Below are 16356 nucleotides of genomic sequence, written 5' to 3'. Positions count from 1 at the left end.
AATAACGTATTTTAAAGCACACAGGTGCAATCAAGATCGATTAAATGTACAAAGGTAATAAATCTGGCTAATCCGATGATGTTGTCACGCGTCATTAATTTTCAGTACATCCGATGGGCAATAAACCAATAAACAGCCACGTGGTGTTGGGAGAGAATCTTTGGAGGAAATTGGGAGTATAATCCGTGATTCGCGGTGTCACACCGCTACACTCGGAAATCGGTGATTAGAGTTCGCGATTACATACTCTCTGGGCGTACTGTATGTTAAAAACTGCATACTGATAGAATAAGGCTATTACAATATTGAGTAATGTTATAGCTTTGATAGGATTTCAAAAGACAGTTGTAGTTATTTTGTTCATTTTATTTACAGCTCCATCACTTGTTTAACTTGGCACATCAGTTTAGATTGGCAGTGATCAGAGACAAATCATTAGATTTTATACTCAAGGTATGTAGGGAAGATATTTATTGGTCATACAAAGTTTAATGGAATCACAGATCAAGTGTTAACAAATAGGAACACTTGCATTTATTTTACATTTTCATTTAAAAAAAACAAAAAACATATACAGTGATATTAAATTCAGATTTACACAATTTGAAGAATAAAGTTAGTATTGTCCACCTAAAATAAAGTTTACTTTCCATCAAAGATAATTAGAAACAGTGTCATTTTCAGTGGTAGGCATATAACAGATCTGTGAAAAACCCAATAAGTTATAGATTATCAAGAGATAGTTGATTTTATACAGAGAAAACATATTGTCAGATTTAACTAATTTGACTTGTGTCCTCATTGAATTAGATTTGTTTCAGGTGTTTTATGACTTTCCTCTACATTTTTTTCTTTTAATAGTGATTTTCATTTCCACAGGGTAAAGTAATGGCCTCCATGTTTTATGAAGTTAGTACCAGAACAAGTTGTTCCTTCTCTGCAGCTATGCAGCGTCTTGGTGGAACAGTTGTCTACATGGATGAGGCTCATTCTTCTGCACAAAAGGGAGAGACACTGGAGGGTTAGTAACAAGCTTAAAACAAATTATGTACATAATACACTGGTACTTTAGTGCTGAAGATGTTCCAAAATTATATACTCAAATTTCTTTTACTGTGCCCAAAGAGCCAAGTGAGCTTTTCTAGTAACTTGGCTTCTGTCATCTGTCAACAAGTCTTAGTCATTCAACTTTTACAAAAATCTTCTCCTCTGATACTGCTTGGCTCAATGTAACAAAACTTGTCCACAAATCATTTGTGTAATTAGTTTTAAAAATGTGTGATAACCCTGCTTGCCAACCAAGATGGACAACATTGCTTAAATTAGGTAATAGGGGTAAAATGTGTTTTGTCTATTGTTTTGAAAACTGATATAAATAGAGAAAATCTTACTATTAGTATATTTATTGTAGATTCTGTGATGACAATGAGTGGTTACTCTGATGTAATAGTTATACGACATCCAAAGCCAGGAGCAGTAACTGTAAGTTGTAAATTTACACTCAATATATTATAGGTTTTGGTTTTTGGGGTAAAGACTACTGTGAAAGTACTTTAATTCGTGGGTATCAATTTTCGTCGTTTGAGCAATATTTACATGTTCGTGGGTTTTTAAATTCGTGGATTTAAGGTTTTTGAAAAAAAAAATAATTGAAAAATTAAGCCGATTACAAATAGTCTGGATTGAAGGAAATTGCAAAGTAAACATTGACTGTTTAAATCGTAGTGATAACACTAACTAACCAATGATAAAGTGATCAACAGATTAATGACCATCAAAGGTGTTAATTATGCCATAAACATGTCACCTAAAGAAAACAGTAACATAAACAAATGCTATAAACTTATCTTGAATTGTCAAATAATTCTTATCAAAATCAAGACAAGCATGAAATTATTGTTTCCCATATGTACCGAACTATGTTGATATAAATGAACACTTTATCATACTAGCATATCAATACCGAAAATCTGACTTTCATCGATCAAAAACATTTTTTATGAGAATTTAAAGATCAAAAGTTGTACAGTTAAGGTTATTAAAGGTTAAATGGGTATAATCCTGCATGCGGTTGTAGTTCTGTGACTGCTAAAAATTACTTAGAAGTAAAGTATTCTCAGATTTGGCGTTATTCAATATATTCTCTAGATCACAATAGTGGTCAAACCTACCGATGGGGATCTTTCCATGTCATGATGTCTTAATTTGGACAATGGTTGTTTTATTTAGTTGGACACTTAAATTCGTGAATAAAGTCATCCACGAAAACCACGAAAATTGGTATATTATAATATAATAATTATATAATAATAAAATACGAATAAAAGCACTTTCACAGTACATGAAATGCAATCAAAACCCTATGGTACTGACTTGATATCTAAATCTTCCCTTTTGAGATACACAAAATATAGTGCAATGATGATAACATTCTATACATCATAATCAAAAACATTTCCAGAAATTTATCAATGAAATATATGTTCAGATATTCAAGTATCAAAAGGATATGATAGTTGTCCAGAAAATTACGTTACTTTTGCCAGGTGCAGGAATTTAATATCTGGTCTAAAAATATAATTGATGTCATTGTTAGTCATCTTTAATAATTAGAGTTATCTTCCTTTGTTGAGAATTGTAGTTGAATTAAGTGCAACCAATGCTATTTAATTTTATTTCCCTTTGAAAAAATAAAACTATCCTTATCCTTTGGTGCTTATGAGCACTTTGATTATTCTTACCTGCAGTTACCTGTATTTTTTACATAAACACTTGTGTAGCATGAAACTTCAATTTTTGAATGGATTTTTGTCGAGCCTGCAACTTTTGTTGCAGAAAGCTCGACATAGGGATAGTGATCCGGCAGCGGCTACGGTGGCGGCGGCGTTAGCTCACTTCTTAAAAGCTTTATATTTTAGAAGGTGGACGACTTGGATGCTTCATACTTTGTATATAGATGCTTCATGTTACGAAGTTTCCGTCAGTCACATGTCCAATGTCCTTGACCTCATTTTCATGGTTCAGTGACCACTTGAAAAAAAAGTTCAAATTTTTTGTAATGTTGAATTCTCTCTTATTATAGGTAATAGGATAACTATATTTGATATGTGCGTACCTTGCAAGGTCCTCATGTCTGTCAGACAGTTTTCACTTGACCTCAACCTCACTTCATGGATCAGTGAACAAGGTTAAGTTTTGGTGGTCAAGTCCATATCTCAGATACTATAAGCAATAGGGCTAGTATATTCGGTGTATGGAAGGACTGTAAGGTGTACATGTCTAACTGGCAGGTGTCATCTGACCTTGACCTCATTTTCATGGTTCAGTGGTTATAGTTAAATTTTTGTGTTTTGGTCTGTTTTTCTCATACTATATGCAATAGGTCTACTATATTTGTTGTATGGAATGATTGTAAGGTGTACATGTCTAGCGGGCAGATGTCATGTGACCTTGACCTCATTTTTATGGTTCAGTGGTCAAAGTTAAGTTTTTGAATTTTGGTCTTTTTATCTGATACTATATGCCATAGGTCAACTATATTTGGTGTATGGAAATATTTTATGATCTTAATGTCAGTCGCACAGGTTTTATTTGACCGTGACCTCATTTTCACGGTTCATTGCACAGTGTTAAGTTTTGTGTTTTGGTCTATTTTTCTTAAACTATAAGTAATGGGTCAACTATATATGTTGTATAGAAGCATTGTTACTGTACATGTCTGCCTGGCATGGTTCATCTGACATTGACCTTATTTTCAAGGTTCATTGGTCTTTGTTTAGTTATCTTGGTTAATGTTAAGTTTATGTGACTGTTGTAATAAAGCTTAGCTTTATACTTAGGACTATCAACATAATATCAATGATTAGTATAGAAGGCGAGACATTTCAGCGTGTGCACTCTTGTGATATAAAAAGGCAGTTCCTATTCAATGCTAAAACTATAATACCAGTATTTGATCTTCATATGAAATGAGTTATGTTGAGAATTAAGTATTCCATTATATACCCTTAGGCTTATTCTAAAGATTATGTATTTCTATAGTAAACATAGTACAAATAAATCTTCTTTATTTTCCAAACTGCTGCCCAGCTTTCATGGAAGCCTGTTATAAATGTCTTCTTTGTTTTCTAAAGTCTGCCGCCCAGCTTTCACAGAAGCTAGTTATAAATGTCTTCTTTATTTTCTACAGTCTGCGGCCCAGCTTTCACGGAAGCCAGTTATAAATGCAGGTGATGGAGTAGGAGATCATCCAACACAAGCCTTACTGGATGTCTTCACAATCAGAGAAGAAATTGGTACATGTAATGGATTAACTGTAAGTTTTGCTAAAATTTCAACCAACCTACTGAACTCAATAAGGGGTATATTAACATTTCAACCAACCTACCCAACTCAATAAGGGGTATATTAAAATTCTGATCAGCCTACCCATCTCAATAAGGGGTATATTTAAATTCCAACCAGCCTACCTAACTCAACAAGGGCATGGATAGACAACATCAAATAAAAAATGTTAAAGGTTGATTTAATCCTATTCTTTGTCCAGTAGGAACAAACATGGTACCACTAGATGTGATAGCTAATGCATGAGTAAAAAAAAATACTAAAAAGAATGTTATTAAATATCATGTTCCTGGTACCTATTTTGGTGGTTTGGGATAAACTTGCAATTTCCTAGACATTTGATTTCTTGGTTTGTCAAAGTCAGTATATATTCTTAAAGACAATTTGTGTTTCGTTGAACTGCTGTACCCACGAAATCCACAAAATTGTTATCCAACGTATAATAATGAGTCCACAGTGTGCCAGCTGTTCAACCCACTTAATTAATCATCGTGGATTATTTCAGGTAACAATGGTTGGAGATCTGAAAAATGGTAGAACTGTACATTCCTTGGCCAAACTACTGACACAATACAGGGTCAAGTTTAGATATGTATCTCCAGATTTACTAAAGATGCCAGATAGTGTTAAAAATCTTGTTGCAGAAAAAGGAATTCCACAGGTCAGTATGGTATGATTCCACATCTTGTGCAACTTGATATTTTGTAGATGTCCCTCTTGATGTGATGCCAAAACAGTAAATCAATAATACTAGGGATTTTTTGAGTCTCGTAGATTACTTAATTTTGCTTGAAACCCAAAGCCAATCTTATCAGTTAAAAGCAATTGGATTTATTGTAAACCCCAAAGAAAACAATATATTGTATGTAACATCACAGTACCCAAATTGCACCTATTTATCAAAAAAAGCAACGGAAACTAACAAGTTTTCCTAGAGACTAAACAATTTGTATTTTTATGATTAGATACTATGCACATCTTTTAACATTGGTAAATATATTTAGATATACACAAAACGTTCACAGTATATTTATCTACAGTTGAAGTGTTTACTGAAAAAGAAAAATGTAAGGAAACGTAGCATTAAAACATCATTCTTTTAAAATTAGCTAATACCATATGTTATAAGCATCCATTTCTTGAAAAATGAAGAGTAAGCATGGACTAATATCCAATTGTTCAAAATATTTGAAAAAATTACACAAAACTCTGTCGATCGACTTTTGTTAATACAAGTTTAAGCATGGATGTAATTTGGGTATTCCTCATTACAGAACCATTGATTGTTTGGAGGTCAGTTCTGACCAATTTTTCTATGAATCGATATGGATTCAAAATTAAATTGGTGAAACCATATAGTAAATAATGGTACATCTACAAAATAAACACAAAATGGAAACCTAAGTCTGGAGCATAAATAAACGTTGGTATAAAAACTGTCAAAAAAGGTGCAATTTGGGTACCCTCACGTGAGCAAACAGCTAATGTCAGAAGTGTTATGAAATTGAATATATTTCATTCTCAATATTTAAAAGATGAATATTTATACCCATGTGGTAGTAGAAGTTTATTTAATCCCAAAATTTGAAGTACTGTAAATTCAGAAATTATTGCGCAGTTTTTTTTATTGCGAAAAATGTGACAGGGTTGTAATTGCAATAATTTAAACTCACATTTTGAGATATTTTATATGAATTTAACAGGACCTTTCTTAAAATTGCATTTAAGTCTCAAATGACAAAATCGCAATAATGAATTTGAATGAACACTATAATTTCTGAATTTACAGTATCAAATTGTGACACAAAATCTGTACATGTACCCGTTTGAATGGTTTTACACTAGTAATTTTGGGGCCCTTTATAGCTTGTTGTTCGGTGTGAGCCTAGGCTCCGTGTTGAAGGCCGTACATTGACCTATAATGGTTTACTTTTTTTTTTAAATTGTTATTTGGATGGAGAGTTGTCTCATTGGCACTCACACCACATCTTCCTATATCTACTTGACAGAACCAAAACCATACTACTGATTGTATTGTTCTTCTTGTTTATTCCACCAGCAGTCAGACACAGTAGAGATCAGATATATTATTGTTACCAGTCTAACTTGCATACATTAGTAAAATCTATAGATTGCATTGCGATAAGAACCAAAAATGAATCTTCCATATGTGTGTTTTATTATTGAAAGTATGTTATTTCTTTTGATAACAGGAAGAGTTTAGTAGTTTAGAAGATGCCTTGCCAGAGACAGATGTACTTTACATGACAAGAATACAGAAAGAAAGATTTTCATCTTCAGACCAATTTGAAAAGGTATAAACACATATTAAGTAATCATCTTCCAAATGTAAAGATTGGAATCATGCCTAATAACTTAATAAGATAATGCTAACTTTTGTATCTGAATTTAGATGAGTTTAACTGAAAAATATTTCCATGCTTTGCAACAGGGGCACTAAGGTATAAGCTTGTCTTTTGTACATGTCGTACATTGTACATCAGTAATTCCCATCTTGTTCCATGTATGTCTGAAAAATATATGACTGAGAGAGTAAATTATAGAAAAGACATTTGAATCTATTTCAGGTGTTTTAAAAGGTTAATAAAAGAAATTTTGCATAGTATTAATTCACTGCATTTGTCATAACAATATATGTTTACAATCACAGGAAATCAAAGATGTTAAACTTTCAAGCAACTATTTTAGTCAACTAGATTTTAGTTTACCCATGTAAGCTCTTTTAGCTACTAGTGCAAGATGTGTATGAAATTGATCCTATATAATGTTGTATTTCATTTATTGCAAATTCAGGAATTTGTGCATATGTTTTGAACAATAATTTTTGGGGTTAAAGGGGATTGTTGCACAGAAATAATGCGATCAAAATTCAAAAAGTGAGTTTTTATTTCCAAATCCTATCCCATCAAAAATGTTGCAATAATAAAAAATGAATTCATAGTTATATAGTTACTGTATCAAACGACTGACAACTGCATCATTAGATATTAAAACCTGTTTATTTATTGTAGGCATTTGGACAGTTTATTGTCACACCAGAATTGATGACAAAAGCTAAGAAGAAAATGGTTGTAATGCATCCACTACCAAGAAATAATGAAATAAGGTAAGTATTCCTTGTATGTAAAAGCGTTCATCACTTGTATTTAATGACATAGAACTAATTTAATATTGATTGATGGATTGTTGATATTTGAGGCAAGCACTCTTGGCCTTATTGATTGACTGTTGATATTTGAGGCAAGCACTCTTGGCCTTATTGATTGATTGTTGATATTTGAGGCAAGCACTCTTGGCCTTGTTGATATTTGAGGCAAGCACTCTTGGCCTTATTGATTGATTGTTGATATTTGAGGCAAGAACTCTGATGTTTGAGGCAAGCACTCTTGGCCTTATTGATTGATTGTTGATATTTGAGGCAAGAACTCTGATGTTTGAGGCAAGCACTCTTGGCCTTATTGATTGATTGTTGATATTTGAGGCAAGCACTCTGATGTTTGAGGCAAGCACTCTTGGCCTTATTGATTGATTGTTGATATTTGAGGCAAGCACTCTTGGCCTTATTGATTGATTGTTGATATTTGAGGCAAGCACCCTGATGTTTGAGGCAAGCACTCTTGGCCTTATTGATTGATTGTTGATATTTGAGGCAAGCACTCTTGGCTTTATTGATTGATTGTTGATATTTGAGGCAAGCACTCTTGGCCTTATTGATTGTTGATATTTGAGGCAAGCACTCTTGGCCTTATTGATTGACTGTTGATATTTGAGGCAAGCACTCTGATGTTTGAGGCAAGCACTCTTGGCCTTATTGATTGATTGTTGATATTTGAGGCAAGCACTCTTGGCCTTATTGATTGATTGTTGATATTTGAGGCAAGCACTCTTGGCCTTATTGATTGATGATATTTGAGGCAAGCACTCTTGGCCTTATTGATTGATTGTTGATATTTGAGGCAAGAACTCTGATGTTTGAGGCAAGCACTCTTGGCCTTATTGATTGATTGTTGATATTTGAGGCAAGAACTCTGATGTTTGAGGCAAGCACTCTTGGCCTTATTGATTGATTGTTGATATTTGAGGCAAGCACTCTTGGCCTTATTGATTGATTGTTGATATTTGAGGCAAGCACTCTGATGTTTGAGGCAAGCACTCTTGGCCTTATTGATTGATTGTTGATATTTGAGGCAAGCACTCTGATGTTTGAGGCAAGCACTCTTGGCCTTATTGATTGATTGTTGATATTTGAGGCAAGCACTCTTGGCCTTATTGGTTGATTGTTGATATTTGAGGCAAGCACTCTTGGCCTTATTGATTGATTGTTGATATTTGAGGCAAGCACTCTTGGCCTTATTGATTGATTGTTGATATTTGAGGCAAGCACTCTTGGCCTTATTGATTGTTGATATTTGAGGCAAGCACTCTTGGCCTTATTGATTGACTGTTGATATTTGAGGCAAGCACTCTGATGTTTGAGGCAAGCACTCTTGGCCTTATTGATTGATTGTTGATATTTGAGGCAAGCACTCTTGGCCTTGTTGATATTTGAGGCAAGCACTCTTGGCCTTATTGATTGATTGTTGATATTTGAGGCAAGAACTCTGATGTTTGAGGCAAGCACTCTTGGCCTTATTGATTGATTGTTGATATTTGAGGCAAGCACTCTGATGTTTGAGGCAAGCACTCTTGGCCTTATTGATTGATTGTTGATATTTGAGGCAAGCACTCTTGGCCTTATTGATTGCTTGTTGATATTTGAGGCAAGCACTCTGATGTTTGAGGCAAGCAAGCACTCTGATGTTTGAGGCAAGCACTCTTGGCCTTATTGGTTGATTGTTGATATTTGAGGCAAGCACTCTTGGCCTTATTGATTGATTGTTGATATTTGAGGCAAGCACCCTGATGTTTGAGGCAAGCACTCTTGGCCTTATTGATTGATTGTTGATATTTGAGGCAAGCACTCTTGGCTTTATTGATTGATTGTTGATATTTGAGGCAAGCACTCTTGGCCTTATTGATTGTTGATATTTGAGGCAAGCACTCTTGGCCTTATTGATTGACTGTTGATATTTGAGGCAAGCACTCTGATGTTTGAGGCAAGCACTCTTGGCCTTATTGATTGATTGTTGATATTTGAGGCAAGCACTCTTGGCCTTATTGATTGATGATATTTGAGGCAAGCACTCTTGGCCTTATTGATTGATTGTTGATATTTGAGGCAAGAACTCTGATGTTTGAGGCAAGCACTCTTGGCCTTATTGATTGATTGTTGATATTTGAGGCAAGCACTCTTGGCCTTATTGATTGATTGTTGATATTTGAGGCAAGCACTCTGATGTTTGAGGCAAGCACTCTTGGCCTTATTGATTGATTGTTGATATTTGAGGCAAGCACTCTGATGTTTGAGGCAAGCACTCTTGGCCTTATTGATTGATTGTTGATATTTGAGGCAAGCACTCTTGGCCTTATTGGTTGATTGTTGATATTTGAGGCAAGCACTCTTGGCCTTATTGATTGATTGTTGATATTTGAGGCAAGCACTCTTGGCCTTATTGATTGATTGTTGATATTTGAGGCAAGCACTCTTGGCCTTATTGATTGTTGATATTTGAGGCAAGCACTCTTGGCCTTATTGATTGACTGTTGATATTTGAGGCAAGCACTCTGATGTTTGAGGCAAGCACTCTTGGCCTTATTGATTGATTGTTGATATTTGAGGCAAGCACTCTTGGCCTTGTTGATATTTGAGGCAAGCACTCTTGGCCTTATTGATTGATTGTTGATATTTGAGGCAAGAACTCTGATGTTTGAGGCAAGCACTCTTGGCCTTATTGATTGATTGTTGATATTTGAGGCAAGCACTCTGATGTTTGAGGCAAGCACTCTTGGCCTTATTGATTGATTGTTGATATTTGAGGCAAGCACTCTTGGCCTTATTGATTGATTGTTGATATTTGAGGCAAGCACTCTGATGTTTGAGGCAAGCAAGCACTCTGATGTTTGAGGCAAGCACTCTTGGCCTTATTGGTTGATTGTTGATATTTGAGGCAAGCACTCTTGGCCTTATTGATTAATTGTTGATATTTGAGGCAAGCACTCTTGGCCTTATTGATTGATTGTTGATATTTGAGGCAAGCACTCTTGGCCTTATTGATTGATTGTTGATATTTGAGGCAAGCACTCTTGGCCTTATTGATGTTGTCAGTTTTTACTGATGAAGGAAACCTTGGGGTCAATTAATATGTGAGCTGACCACACTTTGAGCCACACCTGCCACATGCAGGGTTTTAACTCGAAACAGGTTAGTGATACTATAGATGAGCTATTTAGACCCCTCAAATACCGTATAGAAGGTTATTTTGGCGGGTGTAAAATTTCGCGACTTTTATTTAATAAGGTATATGAAATATTTTGACGGTTATTATTTTGGCGGATTCAACAATTTTATCAATACCTTGACATGTAGTCTTTTAAATTGGCGGAATTTATTTTGGTGATTTTGTTCTATCCGCAAAAATAATCTGTATGTCTAAAAATTGGTTTCAGTTCTTTTACTTTGGTCTGCCTCATCCAATGTTATGAAAGTTATGCACAATGCTTATAACTATAAAACACTTAGAAAGCCTTCACTTTTATCTAGAGTTATGCCACTTTGCAAATAGAAAAAAAAATTTTTTTCCTTTCCATTTTCTAAATTAAGTTTGCCTCAACCTTATGTAATAAAATTTTTACAAAGTGCTGATTGCTAAAAAAACAAGTATGAAGTAAGGTAGCGTCAGTTTTACTGTTTATGAGTTATGTACCTTTAGAACATTATATATGCTAGTTGGGGCATCATTTGTGTCCCATGGACACTTTCCCCATTTATTTATTTTCTGTAGGGGACTAAATTTTGTTTACAAATCTAACATCATTTTACATCAAACTAAATATTTAAGATAACTTGACCATCTGAAATTGTGGTACAGTAGTTACAGGAGAGAATGATTTTATGGAAGGAAAGCAATTATATTATTATTAATTGTTTTATATATTTTGTAAGTTATTTATATAAACTGAGTGAGATGTTTGACATTAGACCAAAGTTTATTTCTTTCCTATTCCTTTCAGCACTGCCTTTGATACTGATCCCAGGGCTGCTTACTTCAGACAGACAGAGAATGGCATGTTCGTAAGAATGGCATTACTAGCACTAGTACTCGGAAAATGTTGATATATATGACACTTACAAGCCAAATGTTACATACATTATATTGTGTTAACATACTTTGAAGAAATACTAATACATTTATACATATTGTAGGTTAATGTTACATTATATTATATTGTATTGACACAATGTGAAGATAAGGTTACATATTGTCATTTTGGTTGCAATTTAAAAACTAAAAACTTTAAACATTGCTGGTTTATTATTTGCATATTTGCAATTATTTGCATATTTGCAATTATTTGCATATTTACAATTATTTGCATATCCTCAGAAGTTACTTTACATAAATTAGGTTGAGTTTCATTATATAAGTGTTTTTGTATTTTTAATTATTACTTCATAGAATTAGTTAATTACATGAATTGTTGTATTTCTATTGTACTCAGTATATATAAAAGTAAACAATGTGTGTGGTCTGTTAAAAGGTTTGTTTAAAAAGGAGGTTATCATATTATAGTATATAATACTTGTTGACAAATAAGACCACTGAATTATATTTACTACTAGGGAGTGAAATAGATATTTAAAAAAACATAAATGGATGGGTATGATTCTATTTATGATAACAAGGTGTTTAAAGCTGTGATGTGGAACTTACATTATTTGTCTCTTAACCTGAAGGTCAACCTTGAGGTTACAGGTGTATGACACTACTTAATGTAAGCACAGAAACTTCATATCAATCTTCAAATGTTCAACTAACATGTGACATTTTTGGTTTATACTCAGTAAGGGTCTTTTTTTTCAAATAGAACATGATTTAGATAGAAATATCAGTTTTAAATGACTTAAATTCTAGCAAGTCATCTTGTAAAAGTAAGATCTAGTTATGATATAAGGATGAATACCTATCTTTGAAAGTGTTACATTAATGATGTATATCTATATTTGAAAGTATTACATTAATTTTAGATTAATGTTTTGATAAATTCATATTTTCATACGCTGGTATTCATAGGCTTATCTGTAGATCCTTAATAATGAAAAGGGTTCAGAATTATGTATGGTATATTGCTACAATTTTTTTGGTCCATTTACCTTACTTCATATTCAAAGATTTTACAAAACTTATAGGTAGTACTTCATTTAAATGTTAGGTGATGCCCTGTTAAAGTCCATTATGAATTCTAGAGAAATCTGAAATCTAGTCCAAACATTCACGACTTGTACTGCCATTTTCATTGGGCATTTATTGAATATATTTTTAAGATGTGATTACTTTGATTACTAGTTCTAATTCTCTTAACCTGGAAACATTTAGTATATCATTCATTATAGTTTTATAGCCGGTTTTCCATTAAAATAGACAAATGAGGGTAGGAAGGTGCATGTACCACCAAAATCCTAAACAACTAACATACTTCCATTGATTAACTTTGCATACATCAAATGAAAATATAACTATAAAGAACAATGTCTAAAAATAGAATTTTCCTTCCTATCTATTCCACATATTCCAGAAATTCAAATGATTAGTGTTTTTTTTTTATTTTTATATATAATTTTCCAGCTTCAAGGATTTTCAATGAAATACATGCATTTTGAAATTTATATGTTTCATCAGACTTTTTTTCTAAATCCAATAAGTTAATGTAAAGATCCATTTTAGGGTAAGTTTACTTTTGGATATTTCTATAGATGTCAAACAATCATTTATTGTTTTGAGTGTCTGTCCACTATATATAAGCCTTTGTTGATATTGTTTACAATTTAATTTTTGTAATGTCTATATATTTTTTGTAGTGTTTATTTTTGGTGCATAATTAATTATTTTTTTTGAAAACATGTTTAATTGTTTTATTATTACAGTTGTCAATATTGTGTTCATTACATATATACATATTTAAATTTACAATTTAGTGCTAAATGTTTAGTCATCAAGTATATAATATAAATAATAAGCTAAGTCTGGTTTAAAAAAATCTTTAAACTGTTTGATAGCAAAATAATAAAGCTCTACCAGACTGACAATTTTGTTACAAATTTGTCACATCAAACTAAATATGAAATGATTATTTTCTTATATTAATACAGATAATCTTTTACCAACTATGTTTGTTGGTGCTGTTGTTGTTAAGTGATTTAGCTGTTCTTTTGTTTTCAATAATATTTTGGAATTAACAGGGGAATAAATTAAAACATATAGTATAGGAAAATGTTAAAAATTTGTTTGATATATAATTATGTTGCATATATATTATCTTATAGTTTAGTATTAATTTTAAACAAATATTACGAGTTTTAATTCTACATAATAAATGAACAGCAGATCAATTTTGTATTTGGATGTTCCATGAACAAGCAATCTCGACAAGACCTACAGATGAAGGAATTTAAATCTACGGTAGCATTTCCAGTTTCAATAATAAATATGTTCAATACATCCCCAATTATATTTTTGAGGGGTTTACTTTGTATAGAACTTCTACTAAAAATACATGCATGTATTATGTATATCAAATTATTGTTTAAAGCTTTTGTAAAAATAGACTACATATATTTCTTGATGGTATTGTCATTTATAATTGTGCATAATAGATAGGTATATTTACAACTAGCACAGGTAAAATGGTGCATACTTTATGATCTCCCTCTATATGTTAATAAATATATATTATTGGTTATAGTTTGTACTGTTTTTATTGGATCCTTCAACTGTTTAATCAATCATCTCAATTGTACACCTGCAGTATTAGATTGAACTAAAGATTGTACCATCAACATTTGTGTAATGAGACATCACCTTAGTAACATAAACACAGAAGGTTTTGAAATTTTCATCTTCAAGTGATTGCATTACTGTGGATTCATTTATTTTCGTGGGTATCAAATTTCGTGGATTGCTGAAAGATTGCATATTTGTGGATATTTGATTTCGTGGATTTGCCAATCTCTATATACAAAGCCTTTTAAAAAATAGTTTATTCGTTGAACAATTGAATTCGTGGTTCACCTGTACCCACGAAACCCACGAAAATTGGTATCCAACGAATAATAATGAACCCACAGTATGTCATATTAGTTCTCATTGGACTGGACCTAACAAATCCTTGACGAAACATCATTGCAAATAACAATCAAAATTTCATAGAATAGAGTTTAAAATAACAACAACATGATACAAACACAAGCAGAAGCCAGGGCCAAAAGCCGGTGCTCTAGAAGGTTAAGCAATTCCTGCCAAACCTATAGCCTCCAGTCGGGTTACGAACAACGAATTGTAAACCTTTTGTGTATGAGTTAAGACAAATTGGATGCAACTTGAAACACTGTGCCATTAAGATTAACAAATTCATCATGCTTTCATTGTAAGTTTTACGTATGTTACTGATTGCTTTTGTTGTAGTTAGGAGTTTCTGCTGTTCTGTTGTATTCCTCTCATAGTTGATAAGGTTTCCTCGGTTATAGTTTGTTACCAGGATTTGTTTTTGCTTAGTAGAATTATAACTATTGAACAGCGGTATACTACTGTTGCCTTTATTTGAGAGAGGTCGTAACTTCCTCATAAAAAATCATGCTTCAGGAGGGTCCTTGTTGGCCACAACCGTCTATAAAGGATATTTTGGTAGAAAACCCAACAATCAATGTATCCTGCTTCTTTAGTGTGAACAGTTTTCTATGGGAAGTTATCTTCTTCGTTGTTAAGTTTAAATATTTAAAGCCCTCAGAGTATAGTCCTGAAACAATTTCCTAGTGAAAGCTTAAGTAATAGTATGAAGAATCTGTATTTGTGGTATTTTTATGCACAATTTATGGGCATTATGTTTTTTGTTCTTTAGCCGTTTGTCCGTCCGTCCGTCTGTCCTGCTTTAGGTTAAAGTTTTTGTTGAAGTTGAAGTCCAATTAACTTGAAACTTTGTACACATGTTTCCTATGAAATGATCTTTCTAATTTTAATGCCAATTTCGGAGATTTTATCCCATTTTCACGGTTCATCGATCATAGAAAATTATAGTGCAGATGGGGCAATCTATTTAACAGAACTGATGATTTAAGTATAATGCTGTTTCATATTATTATACGTCGGGTTGATGCACATATATCGCATCATATCATTCAACTTACTCTTATGCATAGCTGTCACCATTTAGCACGTGGATGGTAATGTTGCAATATTTATTTTTTAGAGTCACTTTCTATGTTAAAAAGGCATATCTATTCACTAAAACATCATGTGATGATAACGAACATTTTCCCATGTTTTGTACAAATTTTTATGGCATTACTGTGCTTATTCAGTGGGCTTGGGGTATCACAATAGCAATGGCTGAAACAGCTTACCAAATTGCAGTTTAAATTCTCCAACAAACTGATCAACTGGATTTTATTAAAAACAAATTGCTTAAAGTGAACGATTGCTAGAACGAAGTGAGAGCTGTGTAATTGATAGTGTTTTGCACACAATTGTATTGTCTTCTTCGTTTTTCTGTTGGACCTATGTATTCTCTATTTGTCCAGCTTCGACTTTCAATCATCTTATTGTTGCCCTGTGTACATATTTCTCATTTTGAGTACCATCTCTGGTTATTTTTTTTTTTTTTTTTTTTTTTTTTTTTTGGTTTCATTTCTAGACAGCCTGTTCGAAAAGAGTAATAACTATATTATGACTGTTAATTGAAGTTTTCTAGCTAACAGTATTATCGTTTTGTTGTTTTTGTTTTTGTTTTAGAATTGATGGATTTTCCATCACCATATTTCGGCCCTTTCATGACCACATTTTGTATAGAGTAGTGTTGCTAACAATGATAAGGTAATCAGGATTTTTGAAAGGCGAGTCT

At 32.8% G+C, this 16356-nt stretch overlaps 1 protein-coding gene across 1 annotated transcript in view; it reads left to right on the top strand.

Moving 5' to 3' along the window:
* LOC143056663 (multifunctional protein CAD-like) overlaps nucleotides 1-14200 on the top strand; it is an 82250-nt gene extending 68050 nt beyond the window's left edge. The window contains exons 38-45 of the mRNA XM_076229822.1: nucleotides 376-453; nucleotides 880-1021; nucleotides 1412-1482; nucleotides 4190-4315; nucleotides 4850-5005; nucleotides 6558-6659; nucleotides 7377-7471; nucleotides 11476-14200. Coding sequence (XP_076085937.1) covers nucleotides 376-453; nucleotides 880-1021; nucleotides 1412-1482; nucleotides 4190-4315; nucleotides 4850-5005; nucleotides 6558-6659; nucleotides 7377-7471; nucleotides 11476-11578 — 873 coding nt within the window. The 3' untranslated portion in view covers nucleotides 11579-14200. The remainder of the gene's footprint in view (nucleotides 1-375; nucleotides 454-879; nucleotides 1022-1411; nucleotides 1483-4189; nucleotides 4316-4849; nucleotides 5006-6557; nucleotides 6660-7376; nucleotides 7472-11475) is intronic.
* The last annotated feature ends 2156 nt before the right edge of the window (nucleotides 14201-16356 follow it).

Source organism: Mytilus galloprovincialis, chromosome 13 (genome assembly GCF_965363235.1).
Source record: "Mytilus galloprovincialis chromosome 13, xbMytGall1.hap1.1, whole genome shotgun sequence".
Lineage (NCBI taxonomy): Eukaryota > Metazoa > Mollusca > Bivalvia > Mytilida > Mytilidae > Mytilus > Mytilus galloprovincialis.
Note: the sequence above shows the minus strand (reverse complement) of the source record. Positions and strands in the feature narration are given on the sequence as shown.